Raw genomic sequence first — 12,822 nt, 5'->3', positions numbered from 1 at the left:
TTAATCATTCTATGTTGTATTTGCAAATTCTGATATTTGAAGCAGTTGGGCATCTAAATAAATTTAGAGTTAGTAAGTAATAAATCTAAATAAATTCTTGTTTCTGCTGATTCTTATTCAAGGTAACTTATTTTCTTAGGTTTGGTAATGTTTAATTATGAACTCATATTTGATAAATTTAATCTGTAGAATTCTGAGGGCCTACCTAAGGGATGTTTTCCTTCAGAGGATTTGTATTTGCTTTTTCCTGAACCCATGCTTTACTTTAGCTGCGTTGGGGGTCTTGACCTAAAATGGAAGTCTCTTAGGATCAGTTCCCCTACCTCGGTTGGTTGTAAGTCTCTAGATGTGAACCCTAATACGAACGTTTGCTCCCAGGACAATCCCCATTTTTTCATTTGCTTCGTATATATTGTTCGCATTTCAGCTGACCATTTCTTTATTTTTGTTTCATTTTATGTTGAATTTTGGAGTTTCTTTTATTTACTTTTGAGCCCACAGTACATATTCTTATATGGTGGTTATATTGCTGGTGGGCATTTAAATTAGTACAAACCCTAAGGGATAAAATCTGACAGTATCTATTCAGACTACATCTGTACATACATGTTGATCTAGCAATTCCTTTTTTAGGAATTTATCCTATAAATAGCTATTAAAAATATGAAATGACAGTTTTTCATTGTAGCATTGTTTGAAAGAGCCAAATATTGAAAACAAGTGAATGTCCATCAATAAGTTAAAACAAAAAAAATGCTGACTAGTGTGTATAGTGTTTTAGTATTTGTGTGAAGAAGGAGCTTTAAAAGGATATGTTTTAAGAATTGCTTCTGCACCAAAAATCTTTGGAAGAACACAGAAGAAGCTTAATAGTTGTTAATTGTTGCATTCAGTGGGACTGGATGGATGGCAGTAGATTTGAGTGGGAGATTTGTCACTATAACCTTTTTTTTACTTTAAAATTTTTGAACCATCTGATTATTACTTAAAATTAATTTCATAAAAAAATTCTTTTTACTTCCCCACTAAAAATGTAAATTAGTAAATGTTGGGATATTGTGCTCAAGGAGTATGTTTGTTACATTGTAAGATTTAATTACTTTGTAATAGGGGAGCCCTTTAGAATATCTAGTTCATGATACTGCCACAAACATGTCATTTGGTCTGGAAAACGTGAAAGCATATATGGCTGCTTTACTTTATAGGTGAAGAAAACAAAGATAATACTGCTACCACTGGTCTGTTGTACAGTGAAGCTGACAGATGTCCAATATGTCTTAATTGCCTGTTAGAGAAAGAAGTTGGTTTTCCAGAAAGCTGTAATCATGTCTTCTGCATGACCTGTATTCTTAAATGGGCAGAGGTGAGTCTGAGAATAAATTAAATATTATTGTATTTTAATTCCCTAGCATGGTATCATGCCACCTAAAGAGTTGATAATGCCTTTTATAAATAACATGTTTTCCCCTTACTGTGGACAAATTTCCCTGTATTATTCAAATTCTGTCAGTACACTTTCTTCTAGTTTTTTTTACACATCTTTTTTGTTCTTTTATAATTAAAAAATTTTAAGTGCATATTTAAAAAAAAACATAGGAATAACAGATTTTGGGGGGAGATAAAAATGCAGTAATTCATCTTTGGTATACTTAACCCTCTTGGGATAGTATCTGCTTACTACTAATAACACCTTCTCTCTGTTTTGTGTTTTATATTTTTCAGAGAATTTTTACATAGATTATTTGATTTCTTGTATCAGCCTTGTGGAATAACAAGAGCAGATGTAGTAGTGTTCTTCAATTTTACAGATGAGGAACTTGGATTTTGTGTTCTAGAACTTGACCAAGATTTCATAGCTTAAGAGGCAGAAGTGAATTTAGAGCTGCCATTTTCTAATTCTTGCTTTTAATGTAGTATGAACTAATTTCAGAGTCCAAGTTAATGATATTATTGAGTTTCTTTATAGGTAGTAAGTGATTAAGAAAAGGATATTTTGGACTTATAATGTATTATGTTGACTTAGTTCAGGCTAAATAGATCATGGTACTGGTACATTGAATCACTCAATATGCATTATAAGCCCTATTGTTACGAATTGTGAAATAAAATTCATTGTCATATGAATCATGCTGTATTTTTCTGAGTTAGTAGTCTTTCAGTGTGTAAAAATGAATAGAGATAAATCACAAAAATATTTTTTCAACAGTAGCTGCATTCAAATTGATTTCTTTAAGCACATTGGAATTAATTGCTTCTTATATAATTGGAGCTTTCAAAGTTCTGTGTTTTACTTATTTTCATTAATAGTGTAGAAAGGAGAATATAACTGTATACTGATGCTGTGGCCGAGTTCTGGAGGGAGGAAAAAAGATTTGTTACACCAATCGAATTCATAGCAGTATACTTGGAAACAGTTCTAATTAGATTAAAGCCTAAACTGGTCTTGGCAAGAAGGGACTAAGGAGAGGTAAAAATGTATTTTGGGGGAAAAATATGTTGAGTTTAATTTAATTATTTAATATAATTATAAATCTCCATGTGTTTGCAGGAGCATTGACTAATGAATGCATATTTTCCTTTGCCACCCAATGAAAGATTTCATCTGTGTTGAATTTAATGTACCTTGGTTTGCTTCATGATTAAATATTTTAAAAATAGAGATTTTGCTTCCGTAGAGAAGCAACATTATTAGATGGGTAGAAGGTTCAATTCAGTGCTTTTATAAGATTGTATTTAGTGATCACATAATTGTAAGGTTCAGCAGCATAGTCTGAGTATGTGCTTTTCTCTATGAAATTAGAATATATAAAATAGACATGATTCTCCATTGTTAGGCTCTACATGCATCTTCAGCATAATCATACACTTTATCATGGTGTACATCCTCCAGGTTTCCTTAGGGTATATATCTAGAAGTAGAACTACTAGTAGGTTGTGGACTATGCATATTTTCTACTCAGACAGTTCTAAACTTACCTGTTTTTAACTCTTGTTGAATATTTTTTTTTTAAAGATTTTATTTGAGAGAGAGAGAGCTGGGAGTGTGGGGGGAAAAGGCAGAGGGAGAGGGAGAATCCCAAGCAGACTCCCCACTGAGTGCAGAGCCTAACGGGGGGCTCAATCTCAGGAGCCTGAGATCATGACCTGAGCCAAAATCAAGAGTCTGACGCTTTACCGATGGAGCCACCCAGGTGCCCCTGAATATTTTTTTTTAAGTTGAAAATACTTGATAACATATAGTATTGCAGTCAACACCTTTCTTGCATGTAATATTTTCTCTTCTGTGTTATTCCTTTGGATATAAACCTTTATTGAAGCCAAACTGCTTTTAAAAGAAAGTAGGGGGACAAGGGGTATTGTGGTATTGTTTAAACAAAAGTGATTAATCTTGAAAGCAGAGAATATTCTGAATTATTTCATTGTCCCTAATCAGGATAGCACCATCATTAAATTGAGCAGTAACAAGAGCACAATCCAATAAATTGTTCATTATAAATAATTAATGAATAGTGGTTAACAAAATCACTTAGGCTTTGAATTAAATTTTTCGTTTCAATCTTTTATTGGTATGATAAAAATTGGATGTGTTTTGAAGCATATATGTGTTTTGACAAATAGAATCAGATTTCAGATTCACTAGTGGTTTTTCTTCATGGCCATTAGTTGTTAAGCTCGTTCCACATTTTCCTTAGCCGCCTTTTATTTTCTAAAGAGGGGCATGCAGTTTACTTTGGATTTCCTGGTTAGGATATACATGTCTGTATTTAGAGGTTCCTAACCAGCCAGGCCCTATTCTAAGGCTTTTAAAATATTCTTTCATTTAAATCACTGTTAGTGTTTATTTAATATTCAAGGCAAGGATTCTGAACTCTAATTTGTTGCTAAATACTTCAAGGGATAGCCTGAAATTAAAATAATTTTAAAAAATTGATCCATAGTTTAAAATTTTACCAATGTTCACTTTTAGTAGGAAGGTAGAAATCAAAGTGAGATTTATAGTGGTTGGAAATCTATATAATAAGAAAACAGTATAAAATGTGTTGAGAATCATCTTCCTAGCGTATGCATCTTTCAGAAATTCAGCTGAGCTAGCTGAGATTTGTACTCCAGGTTCATTGAAATAGGATTCAGAATGGATATCAAGAACCAAAAAGAAGTACTTATTTATTTACTTTCACCTCAATATTTTAGACATTGAAGAAATTTTCCTCTGTAAGAAACAAGTAAACTTACGGTATAGAGTAGTGTAGTGTATTTATTTCAGACACCCTCCTGAAATTTTTCATGTTCCTAAAATATCTATATCCAAAGTCAAAGTTAGTTTTAATCTTTTCAAGCTCTAAAATTTTGGTTTTCTGGTTATTTAAAACAAAACCCATGTAAGGCCTTTCAAGTGATCAAGTAACTGAGCTTTAGCTGTAGGTGTTTTATACAATTTGCCTTCCCAGGGCAGAAAGATTCAGAATAATGGAACCTACGGTGGCTTTCATGGCCCATAATCTAATTACCTTGGGGACACTAGAACAAATTAAGCATGTCTACTATGACTATGTTTCATTTCAAGAAACTCTTGCATGTTAGGCCTGTTGGTTTGTGGAATAATAATGATGATGACGTAGAAATAGAATATTAAATTAAGCAGTAATTAACACTTAAGGAAAGTTGAAATTTTTATTAATTTAAAGCATTAATATTAGAGCTGAGAATCTAAAACTAAACAAAGAAGACCTTTGAATTGATGAACTATGCACAGAGCAATACACGAAAGTTTGTCAGCCACTCAAAAAGTTATTTTACCAAATTTACCTACCTATATTTTACCTATATTACCTATATATATTTGACCTATATTAAAACATTGACAGTTTTTACTTTGCCTATAAGTTTAACCTTGATCCTCTGAGTTTGCACATTTTATTATTTTTTTTAATTTTATTTATTTGAGACAGAGAGCACAAGCAGGGAGGAGGGGCAGAGGGAGAGGGAGAAGCAGGCTCCCTACTGAGCAGGGACCTCGACAACTTGGGGCTGGATCCCAGGGCCCTGAGATCATGACCTGAGCTGAAGGCAGCTGCTTAACCAGTTGAGCCACCCAGGCGCCCTCTGAGTTTGCACATTTTAAAGTAGATATTTAGAAAGGTGAAGGCTAGAGAAGTGTGACACACAGCTGTAGTAGTGACAGCTGATCCATAATTGTGATTCCCTATAGACAGTAAGATACCACTTCCCGCCCCCCCACAGGTTGAGAAAATAGAATTTATGATTTGGCAGATTGCCAAGAAGTGGTTAAAATTTTGGCCCTAAAAGGGCTAAAGTTTAAAGCCTTGGAAGCATTTTATGTTTGAAGTATTTAAGAGATTATTTTATTTAAAGGGACACGTGATCAGGAGGTTCTGATTTCCCCTAGGGTTTTCTGTCTCTAAAGTAATATAAAATATTTCCTTTATCTTTTAAGTAACTTTTTAAATGTGATTAACTTTCCTGCTCTAAGCAAACTATTCTCCTTCAATTTATTTATCTCAGTCCTTCCTTTCATATCAAATGCTGATAGCTTCAGTTTGAGAAAGTAAGGTTAAGGAAATCAAATTTGGACAGCTGGCGAAGGTATGTTTTCTGAGACTAGAAATAAAGAGGGTCTTTCTATGAGGAGTACAGTTCTTGAAGAAGTCAAACGACAGTGTTCAATGCAGACAGGTGAGGAATATATTTTTAATTAATACATACCAAAAAATCAGAATATGACTAGTTGACATATCTTGACTACTGATGTGTTTTATGTACAGATGTTCTTTTATGCAGTGAATAGAAATTTACACATTCTGGTGATTAGAATACCTTTCAAAGCTATATATTGTTTGGATTTCTTCAGTTTTTCTTGGCATTTTAATTTTTATTCCTGAACTAAACTGAACCTCTCTGTTACGTAGTCCTCTGTGAGCAAGAATTTAAATATCTGTGGAGCAATACTATTAGTCCTTATCTTTAAAACTTTGTAAAGCATTGTCAAATACATTATTTCATTTATTACAACTTGTGTAAGAGGTGATTCAAGACTCTCTATCATCATCCTTAAAATAAGAGAGGTTGCTAGTTCTGGGTCCTTCAGAACTTGAATTTGTGACTATAATTATTTCAAATCCCCTGTTGTTTTCACCTCATGGATTAATCCTTTGGTAAAACCTTTGGTGTAGAGCAAAGAGTATTTTTACATTGTGAACCACTCATTATCTAAAGTGAGCACTCATTATTTAAAGCATAAATGTAATAGATTTTTATTTAATACTGTTTTTACCAGTTAGGTAAAGTAAGGCGTATCTCTGTATAGCCTAGTTTTAAATGTCAGAATTTTTAAATGATTTGTGCAGGTAGTTAAGGAATTTACTGTTTTTATTTTTCTAGAGAAAGAAAGTATTAAATGTAAAAAGAAACTAGAATTAAAAGTAATTCTTACCCAACTGTTGTATCTTCAAGAACAAGAAAAGGTTCCCTTTGAGTAGTTAGATAAAATGCTTTCTTGGTGTTAATTTTATCACTGACAGTCATTTGTTCTTTAGGAATATATTCTTGAAAGCTGTTAGAAAGAACCACAGTTTTACTAATGTGGATTGACAAGGACTGTCTTGAAAGAACTGGTTAAGTGTGATGGGGAACATGTAGTCTGTCTGACTACAGGTGAACACTTTCTTTGGAGGTGTCTAGGCTAGATATCTTAGAACCATCAACAAGGAAAATAGGTTCTTGTGAATAGATTTTTAAAATAAGCCTCTAATGGTATGCATCCCTAAATCCTTTTTATTTACTTTTGAACTATAGTTTTATATAATGTACTCTATTTGTTAGCAGGAAAGATAGATGTTCTAGAGATTCCCATGAACAGACAAACCTACTTATAAACATAGGTAGTGAGATTTAGTCTGTAAGCACTTACCTTTAACACTTGCTTCTCTCTCTCTAGGAGGGGCTATCTGTAGGCAGCCTTTGTGATTGAGGATAGAGCAGCAACAGGAAGCAAGAAATATTAGAAATCAAGAATCCTGAATTCCAAATAAGGAAGGTTTCCTGTTCTTACATTTTAATATGGGTTTGTCTGAGCTGGGAATTTACAACGCTTCAGAATACTAGGGTATGTTTTACTGAAATCATTAGGAAGATTTTTTTTTTTCTATCAAAATTGCCTCCTTCACTGATAGAACCTTAGTACAGAGCTTTCACAATAAAATTATGCTCTGTTTTTTAATACACATTACCTTGTAAAGCAGTGATCAGATTCTATTAATTTTGTAGCTTTATCAAGTTGGTGATATTGAACTACCTTGATTATGAAACTAAATTAGATACTTTACAAATTATTGAATTGAAAGTCATATTGGCTTAAATTGGTGATTAATTGAAGAGTATTTTTGATGTATATAAGGAGTCAAAATGTTGAATACTCAAGGTGTACTTATTTTTGTTATATAAAAGGAAAACAAAATTTGTGATAATTTTCTTCAAAACTAAAATTACATTTTTAAGCACAATCAAGTATGTTCAAAATTTTCTACATTAGCTTTAAATGTGCATTTTTAAAACCACACAACTTAAAACTAAATCAGCTATATTAGTAACACAAACCATGAAAACTAAGATTAAAATATCTGACATTTTCTGAATGGATATCTGTTGGATATAAGGGGGAAGTTACCCTTGGGAATGCTTTAAAATTAGGCCAATGTAAACCATTTTTAAAACCCTATTTGTAAAACTTTCCTAGTAAAGGCATTTGATCATCATGTTATGTGTAATTTTATGCATTAGTACCTGTTAATGATGGTGTCTTTGAACTTTGCCATGTATACTTTTCTTACAGTATACATTAACAAAAAATTAGTGATCCACTTAATTTTTTTTAAAAATCTGTTTTGATTTCTTTTTTATTCTTCTTTAGTCAATCTTAATTTATTGAAGTATGCTATGAAGACTTAACTCAGGATAACTGAATTTCTTTTCTGTTTCCCCTTTGAAATGTTTTGTTAAACTGTTCTGAGGTCAGAATTGGATATCATCATTTCTAAGTAGCCATAAGAAAGATACTTTGTCTACTGTAGGTAGCTTGTTTTCTGACCTATGCTTTCCTTAACTGGGGAGGATAACTTGGTTTCAGCATTTTTTCTGATGGCTGAGGCTGAGCTAAAGAAAATCTATTAACTTATTTTCTAGTACTAACTAGATTTAGAAAATGTAAGTATATACAAATTGTTGATAACAGATAACAGTGGTTTTCTGACTGTCTTTGTTGTTTTGTTTTTGGAAGAGCAGTGGAGGCTTTTCTTCAAATGAAACCTTAAATCTGTGGCAATTTTGCTTAAGGAGAAGAGAACAAAACCAAAATCTTACTCAGAACCCTATTATTTGAAACTGATCAAAATGGAATGGCTCAGGTTCAGACTGTCAGTTTTCAAGGCAGGAGTGCCATTTAGCTGGTGTCAAACGAGGAAATTTCATAAGGAAGAAAATACAGTTATGTAATTTCAGAGTTTTTGAAAGATCGATGCACCTAATATAGAGTAAATTTCTTGAACACAGTGGCTTGCTTTCTTTGTTCCATCTTAGTAAGTGTTACAAATTGAAATAGATAAAATAAAATGAAATATTTTAATTTCCATATATGTCATGAACTTTGCAAATTCCAACAAAAAATCATTAAGAACTCCTCTCTCTCACATGCATGTATACATCATATGGTGGGTTGTCTTTTTGTTAATGAACTAAGCTTTTTTTGTTTTTGTTTGTGCAGTGAAGTTAGTTGATATTTAGAAGACTTTACACAATGCTTAGTATATGCCATACTCCTCTAAGATTATATTTAGAAGATTTTACACAGTGCTTAGTATAGGCCATACACTCTTCTAATATTAATTCCATTAATTCCCATAAGAACCTTAGAGAGAGGTTCTATTATCTGCATATTCACAGATGAGGTACTGAGACACACAGTCTGTAACTTGCTCAGGGTTACTTATCAGGGCAAGATATGAAAGTAGACAGTAAATTCAGAGCTTCTGTACATCTTTGTTAATCGTTTTTTAAAAAACATGGATGGAAACAAAGTTTTCATCTGTCATTGTTTTACCTTTTTTTTTGAATGTTTATCTGAATTTGTCTTTAAAATAGAAATAAGTATATTCTGAAACTTTAGTTATTTATAGGAACTTGAAAGTTTTTATTTTTTTAAATCAAAAAAATTTTTTTTAACTAGAAAAAGAGTCAGAGAGAGAGAGGGGCAGGAGGGAGAGAAAAGCTTAAGCAGGCTCAATACCCACTGTGAAGCCTGACACAGGGTTTGACCCCACAACCCTGAGGTCCTGACCTGAGTTGGGTGCTTAACCAACTGAGCCACCCAGGTGCCCTGAAAATTTTTACTTTTAAATATTATTTTGAATTATAAATATATTAATACAACTTTTAGTTTAAGAAGTTTCATATAGTAAATGCTAATATGGTAAACAACAATCACATAGTTGAATTCCTTGAACTAGAATTACTGTTTGCAGTGCATTATTAAAAAAGACGTGGACAGCTTTGTCACTACTTGTTGCAAAGCTTCTTAAGGTCAAGTTTTCTGTAAGGAAAGTAATAGCATCCTAAATCCATAGTACTTGGAAGTAAGCTGAGCTGGCTTCTACCAGTCTGAACTGATTTAATACAGTAAGGTCACATTTCCTAATTCAGATGTGGGTAAAGCATTTTATCAAGGCCTACTTAACAGGAAAAGAAAAACTTTTTTTTTTTAAGACTCTATTTATTTATTTGACACAGAGAGAGAGAGAGTGAGTGAGCACAAGCAAGGGGAGTGGCAGGCAGAGGCAGAGGCAGAAACAGGCTCCCTACAGAGAAGGGGGAGCCCGATGTGGGACTTGATCCCAGGACTCCGGGATCATGACTGAGCCGAAGGCAGTCACTTAACCGACTGAGCCACCCAGGTACCCCGAAAAAATACTTTTTAGAGTAGTAAAAAGTAACTCAATTTATATTTTGGCTGCTCTCAAAGGGATGCACAGGCTTTGTGAAAATGTATTCTATGATCAAAGGCTCATATAGTCTGATCTACCTGTGCTTGTATAAGCATATCTTGATATGTTCCAAAGTCCAGAGAGGCAAAAATGACAACATTTTTCACTAGAGAATATAAGATAATTTATCAAATTCCATTACTATCCTGTGGGACTGTTGCTATTACATTGTTAAAATCCTGTTTTACTTTTATAACCATAAGTACTACTAATACCACCTTTTGGTATTTTTATATGGTACCGAATCTTCCCTCCTCTAATGGGCAACATACTCCATATTAAATTATTTAAATAATATAAACCTATTCCTATACAAATATTTAAATACTATAATCACAGAAACTCCTATAATTGATACGTATTTATTTTGAAAATAATAGGAAATAATTTTATCAAAGTAAAGTTCATTTAGAATCAGAGTGATCAAAAGACAGTTTTCCTTAATCTATAAAGAACACATACAATTCAATTTTAAAAAGGCCAGCAACCTAATAAAAAAGGCTAAGGGCATGAATAAAGAATTTTTTAAAAAAGGAACTTTGAAAAGCTCTTAAATATGAAAATATGCCCAGTTTTACTTATATAAAAGGAAATGTAAATTTAAACTCTTAAGCATACCATGCTATTAATTGAGAATGGGACCATTCAGAAATAGTAATATAAACCAATTTAAGATAATTAAGAAAAATTCAGTTCAGCATATGAATTAATATTATCTATATATTAAAAGATACACCATATATACGTATATGTGTTGGCTATCCCCTAAAGGATATATAGGAAACTACTTCTGGAGAATTTATTGCTGGTCTGTTTATTCAAAAGAATTGATTTGGGGAGAAATATTAAGTCATAGAATATCAAAATCTGTATGGGACCTGTCCAAACCATTCCTTCTACAGCTGATTTACAGTTGCCCAAGTGCTTTAGGTCATAGAGCTGTTGATTTCAGTGTAGTTCTCCTTTCAATATACCAGTAGTTCTCAGCTGGGCAAGCAGGTCTTAAATGGTATTATCTTGATATCTTGATAATAGAGATTTTATCTCTCGTTGATTGTTGCAGTGCACTTATCTAGCATACAGTAGGTGCTTAATAAATGTCTGAATGAATTGAACAAATTTAAGACATTTATTACTCTGACATGGTACAGGTGGAAATCATTTTATCTTTGAAAACAGAGAAATTATTTTTCTATTTCCTTTTCCAGTAGAAAATTTATTATAAATGCATTTGTTATAGTTTTAATTTTGATCTATTCTAAAGAAACATTTGTAAAGTTATAATTTGCTAATCATTTTTCAGATACTGGCTTCATGTCCTGTTGACCGAAAACCTTTTCAGGCAGTGTTTAAATTGAGTGCATTGGAAGGTTGTGTTAAGGTAAGGCTTATGTTTTGCTTTGCAACATGAACTGTATAAACTGTATAAACTTGATTTTCCCTTAATAGATTGCCAGTTTGAGTATATTTATGAATTGTTCAACTTTAGATTTAATATGTGATTATAATTCCTCTTCAGCATGGCAAGCCCAGACTTTTCTACAAGGCTACAAAAATTCTGAAACTTTTTTGTTCTTTGCCCTTTTAAAGAAGACATATCCATGGTAGTCACCTTATGATTTTCCACAAAATATTACTTCTGATGCTCTAAAAGAAGTTTCACATTTAGTCTTAAATTGTAGGAGGTGTACGTTTTTAGAATGTTTTTAGTGTGAGGACCTTTATATGTAGAAACATTTACTAATTAATTGGATAGTGCTTTGAATACATTTTTCCATTGAAAAGGGGTTTGAAATGGAATCTTAGATTAAAAGACCAACCCCACAAAAGCCTAAGTTTGAAATACCCGAAAATTGTTTTAAAATGAGAAGCATTATTATGTTTGGAAGATTAAGCCAATAAAACTAAATATAAAATGGTATCTTTGTTTTGGGGCGCCTGGGTGGCTCACTCATTAAGTGTCTGCCTTCGGCTCAGGTCGTGATCCCAGGGTCCTGGGATGAGCCTTACATCGGGCTCCCTGCTCGACAGGAAGCGTGCTTCTTCCTCTCCCACTCCCCCTGCTTGTGTTCCCTCCCTCGCTTTCTCTGTCAAATAAATAAAATCTTAAAAAAAAAAATCGGTATCTTTGTTTTTAAATGCTGGTATTTGAAGGAAAGTGAGCAATTGGGGAAGGATACAGGGATTTGTAGAGATCTTGAGAGAGACTTCTCACAGTTTCATGGTTGTCATGGGCAGATGACTTTATTCTTTTAATAGAGAATAGAGAACCTAGATATGGACCCTCAACCTCCATGGTCAAATAATCTTTGACAAAGCAGGAAAAATATGCAATGGAAAAAAGACAGTCTCTTCAATAAATGGTGCTGGGAAAATTGGACAGCTTTATACAGAAGAATGCAATTCAACCATTCTCTAGCACCATACACAAAGATAAACTCAAAATGGATGAAAGACCTCAACGTGAGACAGGAATCCATCAAAATCCTAGAGGAGAACATAGGCAGTAACCTCTTTGACATCAGCCACAGCAACTTCTTTCAAGATACATCTCCAAAGGCTAGTGAAACAAAAGGGAAAGTGAACTTTTGGGACTTCATCAAGATAAAAAGCTTCTGCACAGCAAAGGAAATAGTCAACAAAATAAAGAGGCAACTCAGAATGGAAGAAGATATTTGCAAATGACACTACAGATAAAGGGCTGGTATCCAGTATCTATAAAGATACTCAAACTCAACACCCAAAAAACAAATAAGTCAAAAAACGGGCA

The 12,822-nt window shown here is 33.0% G+C and overlaps 1 protein-coding gene across 3 annotated transcripts in view; it reads left to right on the top strand.

Moving 5' to 3' along the window:
* Positions 1 to 12,822, top strand: part of SCAF11 (SR-related CTD associated factor 11) — a 79,409-nt gene that overhangs the window by 34,490 nt on the left and 32,097 nt on the right. For all 3 annotated transcript variants that reach the window (XM_028123135.2, XM_028123136.2, XM_028123134.2), the window contains 2 exons: positions 1,206 to 1,363; positions 11,356 to 11,433. In XM_028123135.2, coding sequence (XP_027978936.1) covers positions 1,206 to 1,363; positions 11,356 to 11,433 — 236 coding nt within the window. The remainder of the gene's footprint in view (positions 1 to 1,205; positions 1,364 to 11,355; positions 11,434 to 12,822) is intronic.

This window comes from Eumetopias jubatus, unplaced genomic scaffold (genome assembly GCF_037043125.1).
Source record: "Eumetopias jubatus isolate StellerSeaLion01/CBP00866 unplaced genomic scaffold, mEumJub1_p1.0 scaffold_8, whole genome shotgun sequence".
Lineage (NCBI taxonomy): Eukaryota > Metazoa > Chordata > Mammalia > Carnivora > Otariidae > Eumetopias > Eumetopias jubatus.
The sequence above is the reverse complement of the archived record's forward strand: the minus strand, read 5'-3'. Positions and strand labels throughout refer to the sequence as shown.